The sequence below is a fragment of the Littorina saxatilis genome, linkage group LG1 (genome assembly GCF_037325665.1).
Source record: "Littorina saxatilis isolate snail1 linkage group LG1, US_GU_Lsax_2.0, whole genome shotgun sequence".
NCBI lineage: Eukaryota > Metazoa > Mollusca > Gastropoda > Littorinimorpha > Littorinidae > Littorina > Littorina saxatilis.
The window spans coordinates 109,627,188-109,652,793 of record NC_090245.1 but is presented as its reverse complement, the minus strand read 5'-3'; the positions used below and the strand labels follow the sequence as shown (position 1 = coordinate 109,652,793).

The 25,606-nt window shown below is 39.9% G+C and overlaps 1 protein-coding gene across 3 annotated transcripts in view; it reads left to right on the top strand.

The window, feature by feature from the left end:
- Positions 1-25,606, top strand: part of LOC138949824 (uncharacterized) — a 209,577-nt gene that overhangs the window by 21,483 nt on the left and 162,488 nt on the right. Inside the window, exons 4-9 of one of the 3 annotated variants that reach the window (XM_070321607.1) lie at positions 330-427; positions 4,537-4,848; positions 6,708-6,995; positions 11,472-11,578; positions 14,173-14,203; positions 15,302-15,340. In XM_070321607.1, coding sequence (XP_070177708.1) covers positions 330-427; positions 4,537-4,848; positions 6,708-6,995; positions 11,472-11,578; positions 14,173-14,203; positions 15,302-15,340 — 875 coding nt within the window. Of the gene's footprint in view, positions 1-329; positions 437-4,536; positions 4,849-6,707; positions 6,996-11,471; positions 11,579-14,172; positions 14,204-15,301; positions 15,341-25,606 lie in introns of all 3 variants that reach the window. The other 2 variants (XM_070321603.1, XM_070321613.1) reach the window with 2 other exon arrangements.

Below are 25,606 nucleotides of genomic sequence, written 5' to 3'. Positions count from 1 at the left end.
GTGTTGTTGGAGACAGTTGTTTCATAAACATAATAACCGCTTTTGGTGTTTGATTCTGTGTCATTACAAGTATCATTTTGTGTTGTTGGAGACAGTTGTTTCATAAACATAATAACCGCTCTTGGTGTTTGATTCCACGTCATTAAGAGAAGCATTTTGTGTTGTTGGAGACAGTTGTTTCATAAACATAATAACCGCTTTTGGTGTTTGATTCTGTGTCATTACAAGTATCATTTTGTGTTGTTGGAGACAGTTGTTTCATAAACATAATAACCGCTCTTGGTGTTTGATTCCGTGTCATTAAGAGAATCATTTTGTGCTCTTGACAGAGACAACCCGCCCATTGAGCGACTGGATCGGCAAGAAGAGATGCGTCGTGTTCGGGACGAGATCGAACGCCAGCAGGAGGAGAAGCAGCAACCCCGAGGTGATAAAGGTGATCACTGGTGTCGGTGTCAACTCTCACACTCGTCTTCTTCGCTTCCTTGTTTCATCACCATACTTGGCTTTTCCTGTTTTTGTGTCACTTTTCATACCATATCCTTTGTGTCACTTTTCATACCATATCCTTTGTGTCAGTGTGAGTACGCTTCTTTTATTGTCAGTTTTTGTTGGTTTCTTCTAGGTTATACTTGTTGTTTCTAACCGTACTGATTTTTTGTTCACAATTGTTATTTAGTTATGTTGCCATTATTGGTGATAAAGTCATATTTCATTAAAGATTTCCCCTTGTGTTACTGCTGTGAGAAGCCATAAGATTGACTATGGTAAACTGCCCACATTACAAAATCAGGTCTAAAAAAGAGGGAGTCTTAAAATGGGGTTAAATTTGCAATTACAGAGGTTACAAACAGAAAGTCTGTGAAAACCGCTTCTTCAAAGGGAGGGAGTCTTAAATGGGGGAGGGACTTAAAGGGAGGTTCCACTGTACTGGCTAATTGACCAGGTGCAAGGACACAGAGAAGGGAGGTAACTGCTGGTTTAGACCCACTGTCATTGTGGAAGTAAAGAAGACAAACGAGAAGGATGCAAACATAAGAGGAAGTTCAATATCAGCCATTAGTATTTGAGCTCTCAAGCTTTGATGTCACATTGGATTCGAACAACATTTGTGTGATATTCTTGAGAAGGTCTGTCGTCCACTGTTAGTGTGTTAACACTTTCGCGACGGGAGGTGACTAAATTAGTAACAGCGCTGACACGCCCACGGACGGGAAGTGACTATTTGAGTAACAGACATACAAGGTACACGACTCGTGATTGCTTCCCGGTTTTTGAAGCTTGCAATAAATTGAGTTGTTTCCCTTGATACACGTGACTTGCTCTTCAGCCATGTGCAAATTAGAGAAGATTTGAGTGGTTTTTTCGAACAAAAAAAATGAATCGAAGGCGAGCCTTGTCACGGGAGGAGATTCTCCGGATGTTGGATCTTGAGGATCCTGTAGATCATGATTCCGACGTGTTGTTTTCGCCTCAAGAAAGCGATAATAGCAGTGATATTGAGGAAGAAACAGTCCTGTTGTTGCTAGTATGAGTCGGCAAACTACACGTGTTAGGGTGGTACTGCATGGATACAGAATCGTGTAGTTGCAAGGGGGGCGTGGCAGCATTGATAACAATGGATGGCTGGAGCCTCCTAATCCTTTTGGAAATGTTCATAGGTGTACAGTTGGGACTTTGTTGTAAAAATGTGACTTATATTCAATATGGATTACCTAGACATCATTTGGTGAGTGTCACAGTTTTGTTTCATTTGAGTCAGGATGCTGTGAGTGAATGCGGGATTTGCTTGTTTTTTTCTTTGTACTGTCTCCTTATTTCTGTGTAGAATTTTAACAATATTTCAGCTAATTCATAGGTTTTACACCTTGTTTGGTTATAAAATTATTTATAATACTTTCTGTTAAAAAATAACTTTTAAAAAAGCAGTGGAAAAGAAAACACACACAAAAAAACGTTAAAAAACACAAATTATCCCCCTTTCACCCCCCCCTTTGCTAAAACAAATCGCGTGACAAACTTATAAATAGCACGACTGAACTGGGCATCCATTTTTTAATTAGTACACAAAATTTGGTGGTGATTGGACTTAATTCAAGCTTGCTAGACAGATTTCTTTACAGTTACTGTTTTTTGGGAAGTTTCTTGGTGGCAAGCTTGGGCAGGCAGGACGTTAACGCCTTGGCAATGCTAGTCACAATAGTGTTAAAGTGGAACGCTCCTTCGGAAATGTGAGAAAACCAGGTCTTGAAATGGAGGGAGTCTTTAAAGGGAGGTCAGTTGACACAGGTTATGAAGAGAACATGGGAGAAAGGACTGGCTTATAAAAAGGAGGAAGTCTTACATTGAGGGGTCTTCATTAAAAAGGGGGATCCACTGTATTTCATTTAACCATGGTTTGATCTCACTGTCTTTATTTTATTACATTTAGTCAAGTTTTGACTAAATGTTTTAACATAGAGGGGGGAATCGAGACGAGGGTCGTGGTGTATGTGTGTGTGTGTGTGTGTGTGTGTCTGTCTGTCTGTCTGTGTGTGTGTGTAGAGCGATTCAGACTAAACTACTGGACCAATCTTTATGAAATTTGACATGAGAGTTCCTGGGTATGATATCCTCAGACGTTTTTTTCATTTTTTTGATAAATGTCTTTGATGACGTCATATCCGGCTTTTCGTGAAAGTTGAGGCGGCACTGTCACGCTCTCATTTTTCAACCAAATTGGTTGAAATTTTGGTCAAGTAATCTCCGACAAAGCCCGGACTTCGGTATTGCATTTCAGCTTGGTGGCTTAAAAATTAATTAATGACTTTGGTCATTAAAAATCTGAAAATTGTAAAAAAAATTTATTCGATCCAAATTTACGTTCATCTTATTCTTCATCATTTTCTGATTCCAAAAACATATAAATATGTTATATTTGGATTAAAAACAAGTTCTGAAAATTAAACATAAAAAAATTATGATCAAAATTAAATTTTCGAAATCAATTTAAAAACACTTTCATCTTATTCCTTGTCGGTTCCTGATTCCAAAAACATATAGATATGATATGTTTGGATTGAAAACACGCTCAGAAAGTTAAAACGAAGAGAGGTACAGAAAAGCGTGCTATCCTTCTCAGCGCAACTACTACCCCGCTCTTCTTGTCAATTTCACTGCCTTTGCCATGAGCGGTGGACTGACGATGCTACGAGTATACGGTCTTGCTGCGTTGCATTGCGTTCAGTTTCATTCTGTGAGTTCGACAGCTACTTGACTAAATGTTGTATTTTCGCCTTACGCGACTTGTTTGTACTGCACTTGATGTGCACCTCAACCGAAGGCCTGGCTTTACTTTATACATGTCTGTGTTGTAGCCAGTGTTTATATCAGCACTTGACACCCAGAGTGTGAAGTAATAGTCATTACTTTAGGGACAAGAAAGTCGAGAGGATAGAACATGTGTTTTATTCAGCTTTTTGCGTCAACTCTTTACATCTGGAGTTTAAAGTGAAAGTCAGTAAATTAGAGGCAAGAAAGTTGAGGGTATAGAGTTTGTTAGGTCATGCACAGCTAGCTTCTTTATTATATATATGTTCATTTCTTGTGCTTTCAGTTCAGTATTCTCCAATTCTGACATTTACAGAAAGTATGAATCTCCACGTTTGGTTGAGATGCTACTACTAGCATGTCCCCAGTAGCACACCTGTGCATACGGCTTCATCCCATCCTATTTGCTGTATGACTGTGCAAGTGTTTGAGCCTGGCAATCGGGGGATAAATCAATACTGAGCCATGTTCAGACCAGATCCCCACCCAACAACCCCATTATTGTGGTGAGGGTGCACTGATGCCACTGTTGACTTTGTCACAATGTTACAAGTGGACCTCTCAACAGCAGTTCTAGCTTGAAGCTATTTTTTTCTACACAGAAGAGTGTTCATAATGTGCACTGTCACTCTTGGAACTCACGTTAGAATCATCCAGTGTTTGGATGTGCGAGTCTGAACATAGCTGTAGATAAGCAGGAATGCGTTTTGTTTAAGGTTCCATGATGCAGCACTTTTCTCCAGTACTTGCAAGTGGCTGAGTCTTGTTAGCCAGCTGCTCAGAAAATTTAAAATGATGCGCAGTGCATTTTGTCTTTGCTGCTGTGCAAAGATTTTTTTAGGATTTATTTTCTGAGGCAAGTTTGCTGAAATGGCTGTAAAAACTTTCATGGCTGTAAAAGTGTTCCATGACATGGCTTTAAAAGTTGTTCAAACCACATTGATGCTGTGTGGGGTCTAGAAAGTGATAGTGATAGAAGAAGAACCACATCATTTACATGCAAACAGGCCTTTTCATTTCTTCTCCTAATATATATTGTAACATTGTTGTTTAGATTTGATGTCATTCATTATGACAACTGTCATTTTCTTTTCTTTATCTTCTGTTTAACAAGAAATGTTACAAAGTATTGTTGTTGTTTGTTATTGTTTCACCATTCCCCCTGTTGTTGTCACACCCGTGTTTAGCATGCTGCACGTGCACTGACTGTTGTGTCCTTGTTTTCAGTGGAGGGTGACAGTGTGTCAGCCTCTGTCTCTGACCCTGATCATGAACACCATGACCTTGAACCTCAGGATCATGACCTTGAACCCCAGGATAATGACATTGACCCTGAGGATCATGACCTTGACCCTGAGGATCATGACCTTGCCCCTCAGGATCATGACCTTGTCCATCAGGATCATGACCTTGTCCATCAGGATCATGGCCTTGTCCATCAGGATCATGGCCTTGACCTCTATGATCATGACCCTGACCTTCAGGACACTGACCCTCTGCAGTCAGAGCTGTGTGAGGAGGGTGAAAGGAGGCCTCGAGGTACTGACTAAAGCATGACGAAAACATTTACTTCACTTTTTGATCTAGTCAAACTTTGTTGTGCGGTATGCTGCCCAATTCTGGCTTCTCTGTGTCATGTTTATTGCATGCCAGATGTTGTTTATTTTGCTGAAAAACCCTAATCATTCATTTTAGAAGCAGTTAAAACAAAAAGTGTATTAGTATGCAGAAGAGCATTCTTTTGTTGACCATGAACAGGTAAGTAGCAGCATAAGCTTTGCTGTTCTGTCCTTGTCCCATTAAAGATTTATATATCTAGAGCTGTACGTAAGAGAGATCGCAGCAACAAGAACAAAGTTCATAGATGTCCCATGTATCAAGTGCTGGGTTTCTGGAGTAAAGATAGGAACTGTTTAGGAACTGTATTCTTGTTGGTAAGTTATCCAGTTTGTATTCTTGTTGGTAAGTTATCCTGTTTGTATTCTTGTTGGTAAGTTATCCTGTTTGTATTCTTGTTGGTAAGTTATCCTGTTTGTATTCTTGTTGGTAAGTTATCCTGTTTGTATTCTTGTTGGTAAGTTATCCTGTTTGTATTCTTGTTGGTAAGTTATCCTGTTTGTATTCCCTGTCACTGTGTTAAAGATTGATGTGTGCTTTGGTCGTTTTGTTGAGATACGTGTATTTAAGTAATCCTGTTTTTATTTCAACCGTCTTTTTACGCAATGTTTTGGTGTGCTTTGGTCATTTCGTTTAGGTACAGTTCTTAGAAATTTGGTTTTGCTCTCCCATTTCTTCCCCAATTTTTTTTTTGCTATGAATATAAAATTTGTCGCATGTAGTTTTTCGTCTTTGCCATAAATTCCTTTGTAGTGTATCGAGTATAGTACAACAGGCTGTAATGCCGCGATCAAAGACACGAACACAATTGGTTAAAGTAGAGTCAGATGATAAGTGATACTTGACACTTTCTGGTGTCAACAGTTGCAGATTATGCCTTGTGTTGATTCCATTGGATTTGATTGAATTTTATTTCTTGTACTGAATTTGGTTCATGTGAAATACAGCTGGTGTGTGTTTGTGTCTGGCTGAATTTAGTTTTTCACAACATTTCTCATTCATTCTGTTCCATAAGGCATTTATTTACTAAGATAAAGCAGTGGTATTGCTAATGGTTAAAATTGCTTGGAAAAAACCCCAAGTGTATAATTTGCAAAAAGCTGAGCTAGTTCTTTTTTCCAGCCAGCTAATGATTCTTCCTTGTTTTTCTTACCGTCTGGAGCACAAGCAACAAAAAAAGACTTTATCCTGTCATTTCTATTATCACAAATTTCATTGAAAGTCATGATGTCAAAGTAACCTGGAAAGTTAAGACATGGTTTCATTCCCTTCTCGTTTCATCAAGATGAAAATGTAGCTGTTACATCAAGATGAAAATGTAGCTGTTTCATCAAGATGAAAATGTAGCTGTTACAATATTTTTTCGTTGATTCAGCTCTTAATTCTAATGTGCCATGGTTTGAGAATGTGTGTTTGAAAATGTTATATTCTGGAGAAGTATGAATGCATTCGAAAGTCTGTCATTTCATAGAGTAGTACGATTGCATTTGAAAGTTTGTCATTTCATAGAGTAGTACGTACGATTGCAATTGAAAGTTTGTCATTTTATAGAGTAGTATGAATGCATTTGCATCTGATTGGTCTGTTTTGGGAAAGTAGCTGAGATTTGTTTATTCCCATTTGTTGAGCAAGTCGCGTCTTGTTTTAAGTGTGAGTTCTCTTGGCCCTGTCTCGTCTGGTCCTAGACAGAGTGTGTCTCGTCCCTTTCTGTTTCTTTTATTTTGTATTTTGAGTTGCATGCTTGTTTTGACCATGTTTTGTGCATGCTTTTTGTTCTGTAGGTTATGATTCGGATGACGAGGGTGAGGAAAGCGTGGCAATGCGATACACCCGACGTAACAAAGGCAAAAAATATGCCCCGCTGCGCAAAGACGATTCATTAGATCACGGGGCGTCTGGCAAGGTTCGAGACCGCAGCAATGGCGCTAGTGTCAGTGCCAATGGGCGCGCTGGCTCCAATCATGTTAACAATCACAGACAAAATTCAGATCCCACATACTCGTCAGAGGAAAATGCGAGTGATGCCGAACCGCTGAGCCAAGTGTCGTATGTGCGCCAGCAGCCCGGAGGTACCTGTTTTTGTTTTGTCCGTTATCTATGATAGTCAGTGATGCTACTTTCAATTTCTCTTCTCCCCTCTCTCACAATGCTCCTTGGTTCTCCTCACTCACTCAACGCTCAGTCTCACTGGATGGCAGGCAAAGGCACGCTCCTTCCCGTGCAAACACTTTGGCTCACCATCTGGCATCTGGTCCGGCATTTACATGGGATTAGAACAGCCCTCCTCTTGGACAAATACCTAAACTCATCACTGATTCCTGTGCACAATGACAATTGTTTGATGAACTGAATTCACAGATTGCCACAAGTGTCCATTTAGAAATTAGTTCATGAGAAAAAATGCCCCCTCTGCAGAGAGAGCAGCCAGGGTGTTGATGGTTGGAATGTGTCCCAGTGGAGGGCTGGTCTTGTCCCGTGTAACAGCCTCAACAGATCTGTGGAGTCAACATGATTGCTGACAGGAGAAGGGAGGACTTTTTCAGAGGGGGTTGGTTAGCTGAGGTATTTATTTGTTTGCTGCACAAGTGTTTGGTTCAAGTATTATTTTATTTGTGTCATCCGCATACTATGCTTAGCCATGCTATTTTTCTGTTAGAGACCAGTTCCAGAAATAACTTTGTCAGGATTTTTTATCAGCTGTGGAAGAGTTGTGCCCCTTCCGTACAGCGAGGCAAACATGTGGTCACTGATCAGGGGAGGCAAGCGATGATGGTGGCAGTGAAAAGGGAGCTCCAGTCAACATGTGTTGGAAAGAAAAAGAGTTATGCCCCTTCCAAAGAGTGAGGCAAGCATGTGGCCAGTGATCAGGGGAGGTAAGCGATCATAGTGGCAGTGAATAGCGACCTCCAGTCAAGATGTTTGTGAAAGACAAGGTGTCATCAAGTGGAGCGCAAACTGTCAAAGATTGTTATTCATCGCTTGCCTTGGCTGATCTTGTGCTGTGCTTGCCTCACTGTAAGGGGCGCAACTCTTCCACAGCACATGAAACCCCTGACGGAGTTATCTCTGAACATGGTCTGTTCAAAAAACATTTTACCCTCCTTTGTTGAAATAATTAAAAGGGGCAGAAAGTGTCACTGTTTGCTGTGCTCATTTAAAGGGGCAGAAAGTGTCACTGTTTGCTGTGCTCATTTAAAGCTGACTGATTTGACTAATTGTCATTTGACTGCCCTACCCTTGCTTCATGTTGTTCTCTGTATATATATACACACAGCAGCTGAGAGACAGGAGGATCACTGAGGGTTGATGTTTAATTCAGTTACTTTTTATTGCGTCCACCTGCCATTGGTGAATTAGGGTTGTCTGCAGTTTTTGCCTTTTTCAGAAAACCTGTAGGTTTTAAAAATTCACTGAAAGCAAAAGCCTTGGTTTATGTTTTCACTGATTTAGGAAAGATCACATTTTTTTCTGGCAGTTTTCTGAGTTGTGTTGCTTGCATTTCACAGTCAGCCCTAAATCTCCCAGTTTTTGCTTTGCATTAGTTCTTGGCAAGGAATTTTCACATACAACAATCGCCGGGGGGTGGGGGGGGGATAGAATCTAATCCTCTGATGCAGGCAGTGGTTCTGGTGTCTGCTGCACATCTTCACACAATTTCTTAGCTGTGTCAGGTGTATTGAGAGGTGTCAAGTGTTAGCAGTAAGCTGTAGGGACAAAGTTCTGCCTTTCTCTCTTCATTTGGCTTAAAGCTAAACAATCTTCTTTTTTTTCTCCTTTTTTACATTTAGTCAAGTTTTGACTAAATGTTTTAACGTAGAGGGGGAATCGAGACGAGGGTCGTGGTGTATGTGTGTGTGTGTGTCTGTCTGTCTGTCTGTCTGTCTGTCTGTCTGTCTGTGCGTGTGTGTGTGTAGAGCGATTCAGACCTAACTACTGGACCGATCTTTATGAAATTTGACATGAGAGTTCCTGGGAATGATATCCCCGGACGTTTTTTTCTTTTTTCCGATAAATACCTTTGATGACGTCATATCCGGCTTTTTGTAAAAGTTGAGGCGGCACTGTCACACCCTCATTTTTCAATCAAATTGATTGAATTTTTGGCCAAGCAATCTTCGACGAAGGCCGGACTTCGGTATTGCATTTCAGCTTGGTGGCTTAAACATTAATTAATGACTTTGGTCATTAAAAATCTGAAAATTGTAAAAAAAATAATTTGTTTTTAAAACGATCCAAATTTACGTTCATCTTATTCTTCATCATTTTCTGATTCCAAAAACATATAAATATGTTATATTCGGATTAAAAACAAAGCTCTGAAAATTAAAAATATAAAAATTATTATCAAAATAAAATTTCCGAAATCGATTTAAAAACAATTTCATCTTATTCCTTGTGGGTTCCTGATTCCAAAAACATATAGATGTGATATGTTTGGATTAAAAACACGCTCAGAAAGTTAAAAAGAATGGAGATAAAGAACTACTACCCCGCTCTTCTTGTCAATTTCACTGCCTTTGCATCGAGCGATGGACTGACGATGCTACGAGTATACGCTCTTGCTGTAAAAATGCAGTGAGTTCAGTTTCATTCTGTTAGTTCGACAGCTTGACTAAATGTAATTTCGCCTTACGCGACTTGTTTCCAAATACTCTGCCTCAGTTGCTGAAAGTCTATTAAGAATGTTTTGAGACAATTGAGGGAAATAAAGTCATCCCGGTCAAACAGTACTTGATGAGAGTTAGTGAAGGCGAGAGTGTTATTGGTAGCTGTTGCATTTTGCATGCGTTGCATCTCTCCCTTTCCCCCGGCCTTTCTCATCCTCACTGAATGGTCCTTTGGCTTGACGCTGGATTGACAGAGGCGCATGGGTTGACACGTTCAGTTAGTTGTCACACTGAATGGTCTTTTGGCTTGAGGCTGGATTGTCAGTGGCGCATGGTTTGACACTTTCAGTTAGTTGTCATACTGGCAGCTGGTGATTTACCTGCATGGCAGCTGGTGATTTACCTGCATGGCAGCTGGTGATTTACCTGCATGGCAGCTGGTGATTTACCTGCATGGCAGCTGGTGATTTACCTGCATGGCAGCTGGTGATTTACCTGCATGGCAGCTGGTGATTTACCTGCATGGCAGCTGGTGATTTACCTGCATGGCAGCTGGTGATTTACCTGCATGGCAGCTGGTGATTTACCTGCATGGCAGCCAAAGTCCGCCTGGCTGTGGTTTTGTTTGAATGCATGTTTGTCTTCTTTTTGTTTTGTAAACTCACTACCGCCCCCATTCTTTCTCCCTTTTTACAAATCCAATTCAGTATGCATTCCATCCCTCTTCCTGGCCGAGAAAGAATGAGCTTATTTACCAAATACACCCTGAAAGTGCTGTATGGCTGAAGTGTTGACAGAAATCACATTGCATGTTGGATTTAAATTTGAAAGTAGAGTGTGAATTTGCAAAGTCATATATTATTCAGTTTCTAAATTTGGGTGATATGTTTTTTTCGTGTTTGAATTGCCTTGCGTAGACCTTTTTGTGATCTTGGAAATGAAATGAATTGTCTCTTCACTGGATACCAGTCTGAATGATGTGAGCCGGTGTAGCGCATGGTAATAGTTGCAGTCCTTTTTGAAATACATGTTTAAAATGCTCATTTTGAAAAGAAAAATGTTGTTATTGCATTGAGTATTATGTTATTTGACCCTCTGTGCCCCACTGCGCATGCCCAAATTGTCCAATAAATCTCTTTTGGTGGCACTGAGTATTATGTTATTTGACCCTCTGTGCCCCACTGCGCATGCCCAAATTGTCCAATAAATCTCTTTTGGTGGCATTGAGTATTATGTTATTTGACCCTCTGTGCCCCACTGCGCATGCCCAAATTGTCCAATAAATCTCTTTTGGTGGCACTGAGTATGAGTTATTCCTCTTTCACACGCTTCCAATCCCATCAGGTCAAATTATTACATTGAAACAGTCGATTTGTTTTTGACCAACCTGAGTAATCAATGAGTCTTGATAATGAGCAGTCTTCGTTCGTATAAGTGGCCATGTGTCCATAGACAAAAAATGTAACGTTGAGGTTATCTCAGATGTTTTTGAAGCTGAAGTTTTAAAATGTTGCACTCTTCAAGGGTTTTATCTTGACATGACCCACTGGTCACAGTAGGGTTGAGTTCGGATCAAAAAGTATAAAATTGTCACTTTTGAGTCAGAGCAGCAGGTCTTCTGTTTCCGATAAATGCTAGGTATGGCGAAGCTGAGTCACACAATGCTTTTCTTGTTACAAAGCAGATTGTGCCTTCAGATTGGGACTGCTTTGCTGTGTGGCAGCCTGACGTATCGTGTCACCATGCACTCAGGTTCACATCATTCTCAGTGTTGTGATAATGTGAGTTCTGTCCTGACAGTGAAAAGTGTGGACCCCATTTCTAACGTGTTCTATGCCAGTGAAAAGTGTGGACCCCATTTGTAACGTGTTCTATGCCAGTGAAAAGTGTGGACCCCATTTGTAACGTGTTCTATGCCAGTATACATTGTGTCCACAGACTCGGACACGGACGAAGAGACTGACCGCCTGCTGCAGAAACAGTACCAGAGGAGGGACCAGTACGTGGAGATACCCGAACTGGAGGGCGGGGAACAGCAAGCACAGGTATGATAGTCACATGATAGTCACATGATGATCAGTACGTGGAGATACCCAGACCTGTTTACCAGTACAATTTGGGCGTATTTTGTACGCCAAATTATTATCGGTACGAAAATACGCGACACACGCACAAAATACGCCTAAGAAAAAGTCTAGAATACGTTTTCCGTTGTTGGTGTGCTGATTACGGAATGGTACAACTGATACCGGTTTCGGTCGAATGGAGATAACCATGACAGCGAGTCTTCAGCTGTGGAAACCTTGTTCAGTTGTTGGCATGTGCGATCGTCTGGACAATCGTGGCAAAATGAAGCGGAAAAATGTGCCAGTTTTGGATGACTGTACCAAGTCTAAACAGCAGAAGCAGTAGATTTTCTTGGAGAAATATAAGAAAGAGCCAGGAATTGTCAGGAGTCTACTATGGGAAAAAGTCATGCACACTGCAAGTATTGTAAATCAGATTTCTCCGTTGCCCATGCTGGGAAATATGACATCGAACGACACTGCAGTTCCAAAACTTACCTGGACAAGGTTGCTGCCAAGGAATTATGAAGTTCAAACCACGAAAATCCGACTGTTCAACTCTAACGTAAAGTCGGTGTTACTATACGGAGCAGAGACCTGGAGAACGACCAAGACTACCATCAGAAAAGTCCAGACCTTCATCAACAGCTGCCTCAGGAGGGTCCTCAAGATCCGCTGGCCCGAAACCATCAGCAATGCCGACCTTTGGGAAAGGACCTGCCAACTTCCGGCAGAAGAACTAATCAGGAAAAGGAGATGGGGATGGATTGGACACACCCTCCGCAAACCATCAACCAACATCACCAGACAAGCGCTGAGGTGGAACCCCCAGGGCAAGCGAAAGAGAGGCCGTCCAAGAAACACCTGGCGACGCGACCTGGAGGCCGACACCAGAAAGATGGGCTACACCTGGAGTCAGATAGAAAAGATGGCCCAGGACAGAGGACTCTGGAGAGCTGTTGTTGGCGGCCCATACCCTGACAGGAGTGACGGGCATTGAATTGAATGAAAATTGAATTCCCGCAAAACAAATCCTGCCAGAAGAAAAGGCTTTAGTCCGCGCTGAAGCAATGTTTTCTGAGATGATTGTAAAAATGAACTTGCCACTGTCAACCGCAGATGTTATTTCACGAACTTCATCTTTTCATTATCAATCTGTTTGGAAGACACTGGTTATTATGATAATGCTATAAACTGACAGGTAAATAAAATTGTTTTATTCCTGTTGTATTGGAAGGAGTTAAATTCTGAAGGTGTTCACAAGACATGCTATTCTTACACAAACACGTTTGCACCCACGCGTACATTTTCCCTAGCCCATATGGCTTTGCTTGCAAAGTACACCAACTTTTTGAAAAATACACTCAACTTTTTGGGAAAGTACTCTTGCCTCGGGTTTAGGGTAAACAGGTCTGGATACCTGAAATGGAGGGCGGGGAACAGCAAGCACAGGTATGATAGTCACATGATAGTCACATGATAGTCACATGATGATCAGTATGTGGAGATACCCGAACTGGAGGGCAGGGAACAGCAAGCACAGGTATGATAGTCACATGATGATCAGTTTGTGGAGATACCCGAACTGGAGGGCAGGGAACAGCAAGCACAGGTATGATAGTCACATGATAGTCACATGACGGTCAAATGATGGTCACATGATGTTACAGTTTCCCTTGTGACATTATAGGCCAGTGACTAACGAGCGTGTGTGTCTGAAACACAGGAGCACATGTGGATTGTTTGTCTCACTAAAAGCAAGGCCAAGGCTATTTACTCTTTCACAACCAATACAAACCCAACAGAGTTTTTTCTAAGCATCGTCTATTTCAATTAACTAAAAAGATAAAGGAAGTACATGTACGTGTATGTGTAAAGTTATGCTTGGTAAGTTTGCTCTTGACGTCAATGTCACCTTGTATTTTACATGTAAGGGGTGTATGTAAATAGAGAATACTACATGGCTTGCTGTGTCGTACCAGATTTACACCAGTTTTTTTTTTAAATATTGAACTGCGAGCGAAAGCGAGCTGTTCACTATTTGAAAAAGCAACGAGTGTAAATCTGGTACGACACCGAAAGCCATGTCGTATTCTGTTTATCCTACATACTGTACTTACGTGTATTTTACTCAAAACGTCCCGCAGTCGAGGCAGCCACACTGAAGACGCTTGATTTCGATCTTCGACTCTCTTCCATTGACCCTTGTGCAATCTATTACGTCAAAGAAACGTCACTCTGGAAAGTGTGGCGTGACGTGTTTGTTCTAAAAGTTCATCGAGGGGAATTAACGAGGGCATTTTTTTTCTACAATAGCGTTTGTCTCGGTGACTTTGGCATCCTTAGTAGTGGCAAAAAACAGGTCCCTGCCAGACTTGCTTGACATGACCTCATTTACATGATATACACACGTGTGATTTGAATGATTATTATCTCATGAGTATCTCTCTCACGTATGTAGGATAAAACTGCTTAACATGTGGTAGTGTTGAACCTTAATGTCAGTTCAGATGTTCCGTGTTCATTTCTGGCTTTGTGTTATAAATGATTCACTGCCTATGTCTCTGTTTCAGGCTCAGCACCGCCAGTCCAAAGCCAAAGAAGGTCAGAATATTACATTGCTTGAGTGATTTACACTTCTTCCTCTCTACTTACGTCTATTTATTAGAACCGCGTTCTAGGGAAGAGGGATAGAGATTTACATTATCTTGGTAGCAGATCTACTAACTGACGTTATGTAAGGAAACAGAAGAATTCTTTGTGTTTCTTTTCTTGGGTGGGGGGGGGGGGGGGGGGGGGGGGGAGAGGTGTTCTGTTAGGGACTGGAAGGTGCTAGGTTTACAGGTTCCTCTCACTGCATATTTTTCTGAGTGTAGTGTTGATGATGTTTCACTGGCACACACTCATGTACACACATGTTTTTCTGAGTGTAGTATTTCATTGGCACACACATGAAGATGCCCCAAAGGGGTTCAGTTTGTAGCTTTCCTTGACTTTTCCCCCCAGTAGTATTCACTGCATTAGTATCAGTATCACCTGAACAACTTGTAATGGATAAACTGACCTTATACCAGTACCTGTCTTTTACCTCAGATGTCGTTTGTGGGAAATGAATGACTTCAGGGCGTGTGAAACTCATTCGTTGTAACTTTTTTTCTTTTTTTTTAAATATATAACTAACCTGATAATATATTTATCAGATTTGTCTGAATTATCGTGTGTTAGTTTGTAGACAATTAGTTAAATGATGATTTTGTAAAAACTTTTTCTTCTGTACTGTGTGTGTGTGTTTTCATAGATAAGATGGAGAACTAATAATGATTTAGGCATATATTAATCTTTCTGATGTACTGTGTGTTTTTCATAGAAAAATAAACAATGGAGGCAAGTTTGTCTAATGGACCGTGTGTTAGTGTTAAAAAAAAGTAAAAATTAATGATGGGGGCATTAAGGAATATTGTCTGATGTACTGTGCGTTTGTCATTCAAAAAAGAGTAAAACTTAACAATGGAGACATTAAGTAACATGTTTTGTCTATTGTATACTGTGTATTTGTTGTGTCAGAGGAGTAAAAAGTTAACGATTGAGACATTTGGTACAACGTTTGTCTTATGTAACGTGTGTTTTTCATGCAACAAGAGTAAAATTGAACGATGGAGACATTTGTTAACGTTGTCTGATGTATTGTGTTTTTGTTTGTAGAGAAAGTTACTGAGCAGCAGTCAAATCGGTCGAGCCAAGGTACACTTTGACAGTCACATGGCATGACGCCTTCAGTGTGACCTTTCTGTTCAGTCTCCTTTCTCTTCAGGCCTGCCGTGTATATAAGCGCCATAACTGCACTGCATCTAGTCTCTCAGTTTCCGTCCTTTACGTTGCCTTTCTGTATCCGAGTGCATTGACCTGTGATTTTTATTGAGTTCTTGAGTCTTGAGTTTGCTGAGCTGACCTTGAGTTTGCAGTGTGTTTGAGTTTGTGTAACTGTACCATACGTTTGTGTTTGTGTCAGTGCTGTGCCATACGTTTGAGTTTGTGTCAGTGCTGTGTACTAACATTTGGCATCCAGAGAATGGACTTTTTTATTTTTTAATTTTTTTATTAATAAGGAGCTATGATGGAGGCATGTGTTGGTTTAAACACAATTTTATTCAAAATACATGACATGAAACAATTGACAAAAATGCAGCTAGGACACGAACTCAAGCAGATGCTTATTTGACGTGACCATAACAATGCTAAGTTAAACAAGTTTTCATGATGGTGGACAACACAATTATTAACCAGAAGAACAAAATGTAGGAGGGGGGTATGGGGAACTTAATCAAAACAGGAGGATTTACAGAGAAAAAAATAAAATAAAATTAATCAAATAAAAAATAAAAGAAAAAATAAAGACAAAAATAAGGTGAGACTATGAAGCGCGTGGGACGAGAACATCGATGCTGAGACATGCAGTAAGTAAGTTCAGATAAATGTACATTTTCATGGAGAGGGCAGCATAGTTCGTTACGAATGTATGGAATAAAACAACCACACACACACACACACACACACACACACACACACACACACACACACACACACACACACACACACACACACACACCACACACACACACACACACACACAAGAGAACAGAAAAACAAAACAAAAACTCAATGATAATTATTACTTATGTTAAATATGTAATTGATGCAACAACACTGAGAGGCGGGTTTACGTTCTCCTGCACACAAACATACACAATACCAGTACGTGGGCTAATCCTTCAAGTTAGTCGACCAGATTCAGCAATAAAGGATTGGACCGACTCGAAAATCAATGTATTTATGCGAAATGAATGTTGCTCGCTGCCTCTTAATAATGTTTCCACGTGTCTAAAATTGGCAGGCAGTGAGTTAATTGTGGACATACGAACATTTTCAAACAACGTGCAGTATAACAAGTAATGTTCAGCTGTTTCGTTCCGGTTATCTTTTAAATGGCGTTTGCATAAATCGGAATTAAGGTTACTCATGTTTTAACGCATTCTGCTGTGTTGTTTTCCAAAATAATAATAAACTGGCACATAATGATGAGGACTTTGTAAATAATGCTTAAACTCGCTAATTGAGTTTGTGGTGTTAACCACATCAGGCAGATCATTCCATAAAATTGTAGTCGAAGGAACGAAGGATGTTCGGAAGATTTCTGTCCTGTGAGCTGGTACAAATCTTTCAAGTGGTCGTCTTCTGTGATAAGGATTTAAGGATGAAACTAGTGGTGGAAAAAGGTCAACTAAATATAAGGGACATTTACCATGAACCATTTTATGATATAAAATCAATTTATGTTGTCTTCGGCATTCCTTTAGACTACAAAATCCGCTTTCTTTGTAAATCTTACCATGACTAGTTCTCCGCACACCGCCAATTATAATACGTAAAGCTTCAAGGTGTAGTTGTGATCACACCATCCTCTGAAATGCTTGAGCCAAGTTACGTAAAGGCATGGTTACTTTAAAGGTGTGTGTTATTGTTGTGCTGCTGATTTTCATCAAAGTAACAGCTGGCGAGTGATCTTGGGTTCAGAAATAACTGAAATGAAAAAGTCGATGAAATGGGCTTTTTTAAAAAAATTTTTAATGAGTGTAGGATGCTGTTGAGTGTGTAGTCAGGCATGTTCCAGATTAGAGATTTGGGAATGTAGCATTTTTATCTATGGCGATATATCAAACCCCTGTAAAAATGTTTTTATATTCTTGAGAATGCAAATGTTTTATATGGCATGAAACTCTGTAGAAACTTTTCTTAATTTGGAGGAATTTAAAATTTTGATATCAAATTCTTGTAGAAAATGTTGTACATTAATAATACAGTACATGTACAAAAATTGTATAAGGCATGACACTCTGTTGAAACTTGTCCAATTTTGGTAATGTAAACATTTGGTATGGCATGAAACTCCGGTAGAAAATGTTTTTAATATCTTTGGGAATGCAATAATTAACATGGCATGAAACTGGGTAGAAAATGTTGTACTTTCTTTATTGCATGTATCGAATAAGACAAGCAAAGGAATAAATGTAGGTGACGCATGCTACACACAGATAAGGATGAGGTCATTCTAAGTACAACCTTAGAAGACATGTGCTATGGAATCAACTGTTGAGCATTTATTGGTCAACCCTCAAATCTGTTGGATTTGACAGATAGATTTCAGGATGTTAAATTATCATATCATCAGAATATTGTTCCTAGTTTGATCATCTTTGACTCCTCCCACTCCCACTCCTCATACCTCTTTCTCTTTGTCCCTGTCAGTCTCTCTCTTTGTCCCTGTCACTCTCTCTCTTTGTCCCTGTCAGTCTCTCTCTTTGTCCCTGTCAGTCTCTCTCTTTGTCCCTGTCACTCTCTCTCTCATATATAGATACATACACACTTTGTCCCTGTCACTCTCTCTCTTTGTCCCTGTCACTCTCTCTCTCATATATAGATACATACACACTTTGTCCCTGTCACTCTCTCTCTCATATATAGATACATACACACTTTGTCCCTGTCACTCTCTCTCTCATATATAGATACATACACACTTTGTCCCTGTCACTCTCTCTCTCATATATAGATACATACACACTTTGTCCCTGTCACTCTCTAGTCTCTCATATATAGATACATACACACTTTGTCCCTGTCACTCTCTAGTCTCTCATATATAGATACATACACACTTTGTCCCTGTCACTCTCTAGTCTCTCATATATAGATACATACACACTTTGTCCCTGTCACTCTCTAGTCTCTCATATATAGATACATACACACTTTGTCCCTGTCACTCTCTAGTCTCTCATATATAGATACATACACACTTTGTCCCTGTCACTCTCTCTCTCATATATAGATACATACACACTTTGTCCCTGTCACTCTCTCTCTCATATATAGATACATACACACTTTGTCCCTGTCACTCTCTCTCATATATAGATACATACACACTTTGTCCCTGTCACTCTCTCTCTCATATATAGATACATACACACTTTGTCCCTGTCACTCTCTCTCTCTCATATATAGATACATACACACTTTGTCCCTGTCACTCTCTCTCTCATATATAGATACATACACACTTTGTCCCTGTCACTCTCTCTCTCATATATAGATACATACACACTTTGTCCCTGTCACTCTCTCTCTCATATATAGATACATACACACTTTGTCCCTGTCACTCTCTCTCTCATATATAGATACATACACACTTTGTCCCTGTCACTCTCTCTCTCATATATAGATACATACACACTTTGTCCCTGTCACTCTCTCTCTCATATATAGATACATACACACTTTGGCACTGTCACTCTCTCTCTCTCATATATAGATACATACACACTTTGTCCCTGTCACTCTCTCTCTCATATATAGATACATACACACTTTGGCACTGTCACTCTCTCTCTCTCATATATAGATACATACACACTTTGTCCCTGTCACTCTCTCTCTCATATATAGATACATACACACTTTGTCCCTGTCACTCTCTCTCTCATATATAGATACATACACACTTTGTCCCTGTCACTCTCTCTCTCATATATAGATACATACACACTTTGTCCCTGTCACTCTCTCTCTCATATATAGATACATACACACTTTGTCCCTGTCACTCTCTCTCTCATATATAGATACATACACACTTTGGCACTGTCACTCTCTCTCTCATATATAGATACATACACACTTTGTCCCTGTCACTCTCTCTCTCATATATAGATACATACACACTTTGTCCCTGTCACTCTCTCTCTCATATATAGATACATACACACTTTGGCACTGTCACTCTCTCTCTCTCATATATAGATACATACACACTTTGTCCCTGTCACTCTCTCTCTCATATATAGATACATACACACTTTGGCACTGTCACTCTCTCTCTCTCATATATAGATACATACACACTTTGTCCCTGTCACTCTCTCTCTCATATATAGATACATACACACTTTGTCCCTGTCACTCTCTCTCTCATATATAGATACATACACACTTTGTCCCTGTCACTCTCTCTCTCATATATAGATACATACACACTTTGTCCCTGTCACTCTCTCTCTCATATATAGATACATACACACTTTGTCCCTGTCACTCTCTCTCTCATATATAGATACATACACACTTTGGCACTGTCACTCTCTCTCTCATATATAGATACATACACACTTTGTCCCTGTCACTCTCTCTCTCATATATAGATACATACACACTTTGTCCCTGTCACTCTCTCTCTCATATATAGATACATACACACTTTGGCACTGTCACTCTCTCTCTCTCATATATAGATACATACACACTTTGTCCCTGTCACTCTCTCTCTCATATATAGATACATACACACTTTGGCACTGTCACTCTCTCTCTCATATATAGATACATACACACTTTGTCCCTGTCACTCTCTCTCTCATATATAGATACATACACACTTTGTCCCTGTCACTCTCTCTCTCATATATAGATACATACACACTTTGTCCCTGTCACTCTCTCTCTCATATATAGATACATACACACTTTGTCCCTGTCACTCTCTCTCATATATAGATACATACACACTTTGTCCCTGTCACTCTCTCTCTCATATATAGATACATACACACTTTGTCCCTGTCACTCTCTCTCTCATATATAGATACATACACACTTTGGCACTGTCACTCTCTCTCTCATATATAGATACATACACACTTTGTCCCTGTCACTCTCTCTCATATATAGATACATACACACTTTGTCCCTGTCACTCTCTCTCTCATATATAGATACATACACACTTTGTCCCTGTCACTCTCTCTCATATATAGATACATACACACTTTGTCCCTGTCACTCTCTCTCATATATAGATACATACACACTTTGTCCCTGTCACTCTCTCTCATATATAGATACATACACACTTTGTCCCTGTCACTCTCTCTCTCATATATAGATACATACACACTTTGTCCCTGTCACTCTCTCTCTCATATATAGATACATACACACTTTGTCCCTGTCACTCTCTCTCATATATAGATACATACACACTTTGTCCCTGTCACTCTCTCTCATATATAGATACATACACACTTTGTCCCTGTCACTCTCTCTCTCATATATAGATACATACACACTTTGTCCCTGTCACTCTCTCTCTCATATATAGATACATACACACTTTGGCACTGTCACTCTCTCTCTCATATATAGATACATACACACTTTGTCCCTGTCACTCTCTCTCTCATATATAGATACATACACACTTTGGCACTGTCACTCTCTCTCTCATATATAGATACATACACACTTTGTCCCTGTCACTCTCTCTCTCATATATAGATACATACACACTTTGTCCCTGTCACTCTCTCTCATATATAGATACATACACACTTTGTCCCTGTCACTCTCTCTCTCATATATAGATACATACACACTTTGTCCCTGTCACTCTCTCTCTCATATATAGATACATACACACTTTGTCCCTGTCACTCTCTCTCATATATAGATACATACACACTTTGGCACTGTCACTCTCTCTCTCATATATAGATACATACACACTTTGGCACTGTCACTCTCTCTCTCTCATATATAGATACATACACACTTTGGCACTGTCACTCTCTCTCTCATATATAGATACATACACACTTTGTCCCTGTCACTCTCTCTCTCATATATAGATACATACACACTTTGGCACTGTCACTCTCTCTCATATATAGATACATACACACTTTGTCCCTGTCACTCTCTCTCATATATAGATACATACACACTTTGTCCCTGTCACTCTCTCTCTCATATATAGATACATACACACTTTGTCCCTGTCACTCTCTCTCATATATAGATACATACACACTTTGGCACTGTCACTCTCTCTCTCATATATAGATACATACACACTTTGTCCCTGTCACTCTCTCTCTCATATATAGATACATACACACTTTGGCACTGTCACTCTCTCTCTCTCATATATAGATACATACACACTTTGTCCCTGTCACTCTCTCTCTCATATATAGATACATACACACTTTGGCACTGTCACTCTCTCTCTCATATATAGATACATACACACTTTGGCACTGTCACTCTCTCTCTCATATATGAGTCATTCTCCAAAGCTGGTGAATTCTTAGGTCGGTCACTTAAAAACGAAATTTTTACAGAAGCAAATGTGGTTAGACCTTTCCCCCTGTTTATGTGGATAAAGATATGTTTGAAGAAGCACCCACAGCAACATGAATGAACATATTTGTATTTTGATATTTAATATAGTGTAATAATGTCAGTAAATCAACAAAAATGGCGTCAGAAAAATGGGAACAGGCTCGGTACATATATTGGAAGCTACGGTCCATTGACACGATAAATTCATTATGCATGATTTGTTGAAAAGTCACTTTGTGAAACGATAAAGGTTCATTCCTGTGCAATTGTTGTTATTTTCTTTGTGTTTGAGACCCCCAAAAATGAAGTTGAAAACAGCCTTTCGTACGCATCGCATGTTGTCACGCTCACTTAGATTTTTCCGACCTCTGTAACCAAATGAATTTCTTTATAATCACTATTTTTTTTACGATCAAGTCAACAAGTGCAGCTTGAAGATGCAGAAAATGCATTCATTCAACCGAGGACACACTTTGGACGAATTTGATGTCTCAGAGAGTGTTTTGTGTCACACGTGATGGCTTCGTAACGGCCGTTTTCATTATAAGCTAGCATCAATTCAACTGAATGAAAACATAAATTTTTATGTTTGCACCTTTGTTAATCACCTAGCCATGCAGATGCGTGACGTTTTTTTTCACAATTTGTCGTGAATAATGACGTAATTCATGAAAAAAGAAGGTGTAGTTGACATTTTGGACGGCTGCGTTCGTAACGCCCTCTGCTACTGGCGAGATCCAGACCCCGATTGCTTAAGCACCTGGGAATCTTACATGACAAGGTTGGTATTATTTTGTTGCTCATTCATTTATAAGCATGTTTAAAAAAAAACCACCCAATTAAAACCACGCAAGTGTGAATTCCATGAAGTTCTTCAGCCCCACCGGGTTTTGCTTGTCAGTCCTGTAATCTCATGAAGTGAGCGTAACGGCATCTTCGGAATCTTTCTTTCTTTCTTTCTTTCTTTGGTGTTTAACGTCGTTTTCAACCACGAAGGTTATATCGCGACGAGGGAAAGGGGGGAGATGGGAAAGGGGAGAAGGCGGGGAGATGGGATAGAGCCACTTGTTAAGTGTTTCTTGTTCACAAAAGCACTGATCAAACAATTGCTCCAGGGGCTTGCAACGTAGTACAATATATTACCTTACTGGGAGAATGCAAGTTTCCAGTACAAAGGACTAAACATTTCTTACATACTGCTTGACTAAAATCTTTACAAACATTGACTATATTCTATACAAGAACCACTTAACAAGGGTAAAAAGAGAAACAGAATCCGTTAGTCGCCTCATACGACATGCGGGGTGCAGAGAAATAAGGATGTGGAAAAGAAGACTTTTGGTAAGTGAAATAAAGGTGATGGAACCAGTCAGGTAGAAATAAGACAACAAGAAAAGAATTGGAAAACTGCAGGGAATAGTAGGGAGAGTTTTCTTGGAAGGAAATACTAGGTGAAAGGACTGGTAAGGCAGAAATAAGACAAAAGAAGAGAATCTTCGGAATCTTGCGATTTAAAATAAAACCTTTTCTTAAAACAAAGGTGTATGCTCACCTAGATTGCTCACTTATGACATTGTATTGCATTCTCAAAAGCGAATATTATGAATCTGATGCTTTATCCAGTGACCAAGTTTTGTGCGCACCAGTGACAACAAGAGACGTGTTGTGTACGTGTTGTGAATGATGTCTCCGGTAGAAGGCTAATTATCCCCCGGACAATTCCCCCTTGTACATCTGCCCTCTGAACAATTTCCCTATGACAATTGCCCCCCAGACAAATGCCCCAAACCATGGGCAGACAGTTGCCCCCCTCCCCCCCCCCCTCCCCGGACAACTGCCCCCCGAATACCCCCTCCCTCCCCAGAATCGTGTTTGTGTTTGTGTGTGTGTGTTTGTGTGCGTATGTGTGTGTGTGTGTGTGTGCGTGCGTGCGTGCGAGTGAGTGTATGCGTCTGTGTTTGTTTCTGTGTGTGTTGTTCTGTGTTTTGTGTGTGTGAGTGTGTGTAAGTGAGTGCGCGTGTGAATACGTGCGTGCATGTTTGTGTGTGTGTTTTTGTCCCTGTGTGTCTATATATGTGTCTGTTTGCACGTGCGTGCGTGAAATGTTAACGCGTGCATGCGTGTGTTTTCGAAATGTGCATCTGTGTACGTGCGTGCGTATATATGCGTACAGGACGCGGTTCAAGCACCGTTTGGAGAGACCTGCATTATAGTCTGCTTATTCAGTGACGCACAAACCCAAACCTCTGTGTGTGTGTATGTGTTTGTGTGTGTGTGTGTAGTGTGTGTGTGTGTGTGTGTGTGTGTGTGTGTGTGTGTGTGTGTGTGTGTGTGTGTGCGTGTCTGTATGTTTGTTTTATATTTGCACTAGTTGCTATTGCTTTTAAATCAAAGGTGTTTATTAAATTCAAAACCCCCTATCAATCCACCTTAATCCCAAGCACTATCTGTGTGGGAGCAATATAGCCCCTCAATTAGGAATTTCACCATTGCTGTTGATAGCAAAAATGATATCTTGTTAGAAAGAACACAAATTGGGTCTTCTTACTTATAATTACTCTTCAAACTTTAAGGTTTTAACATGCTGGAATTGCTTGACAGGTGGCTATGGTGGACCTCAGGGTGTCCGTACGGCAGTTACTGAAGAAACGGAGAACTTCCTTCTCATCCGAGGTGCCCACGTCACCCACTGAAAGTAAAATCACTGTCCAAACTGATGGATCTTCTGCTGCTGCTAAACGACAACAGCGTTTCAGGAACAACATTAAAAAAAACCGAAGAGCTGGAGGCTGTATCAAGAGTCTGGGAGAGAAAGGGCAAGAAAAAGTAAAGCGAAAAGAACGCCGGAGAAGAGAGAGGCTGACAGGGTTGCTACGTGTTTTCGTACAGCGAAATGTACAGAAACAATGATAGCGTTGGGACTTCAAATCAATAACCCCAAGAAAGATACACCTAGACAGACAGTTCTCAACAAAAGGCAGAAAGATGCAGAGCGGCAACAAAAGTACAGGGCCAAAATGTCACACCAAAAAAAGGCTGCGATTGCTTTGAAACGGAAGAAGAAGAGAGAAACCACCATTTTCTATATCACTACACAATATTATCCTCTTAGTTGCCTTTTGCTTGAAGCTTTATTGTTGTATATCCGGCACATTATATTGTCTGTTGTTCTTTCGGATGTTTCTGAAGTCATATTACAGAAGGAAAACATTGAGCAAAATTTTGTTGTTTTACTTTAGATAAAAAGTCTTTGAATCAAAGTATGGTGTTTGTTTTTGCATGATCTGAATATTGTTGATCACAGTAAAATTGATATAATTATACATTTTCTGGGGTGTTTTTTTTATGTGTGATTGTCAAATACGTATTCAACACCTCGTCAAATTCAAGGTTGTTACAACGTTTTTACATTTACGCAGAATCTCTCTCTCTCTCTCTCTCTCTCTCTCTCTCTCTCTCTCTCTCTCTCTCTCTCTCTCTCTCTCTCTCTCTCTCTCTCTCTCTCTCTCTTATTCCCCTTTTTCTGTCCACAAACCTTTTTTGTCACCAATATAAATGTGTGTACATGTATATTGTATGTACGTGCCAAGGTATATTTGTAAAAAAAAAAAAAATTTAAATTATTTTTTATTTTTTTATTAAAAAATTATTTTTTTGTTTATATTTTTTATTTCTTTCTTTTTAAACAACTCCTTATACATGCTTGTCAAGCTATAATTAGTACAACATATAATCATTCAATATGACTGCATTATTAACAAATTTGTGTCA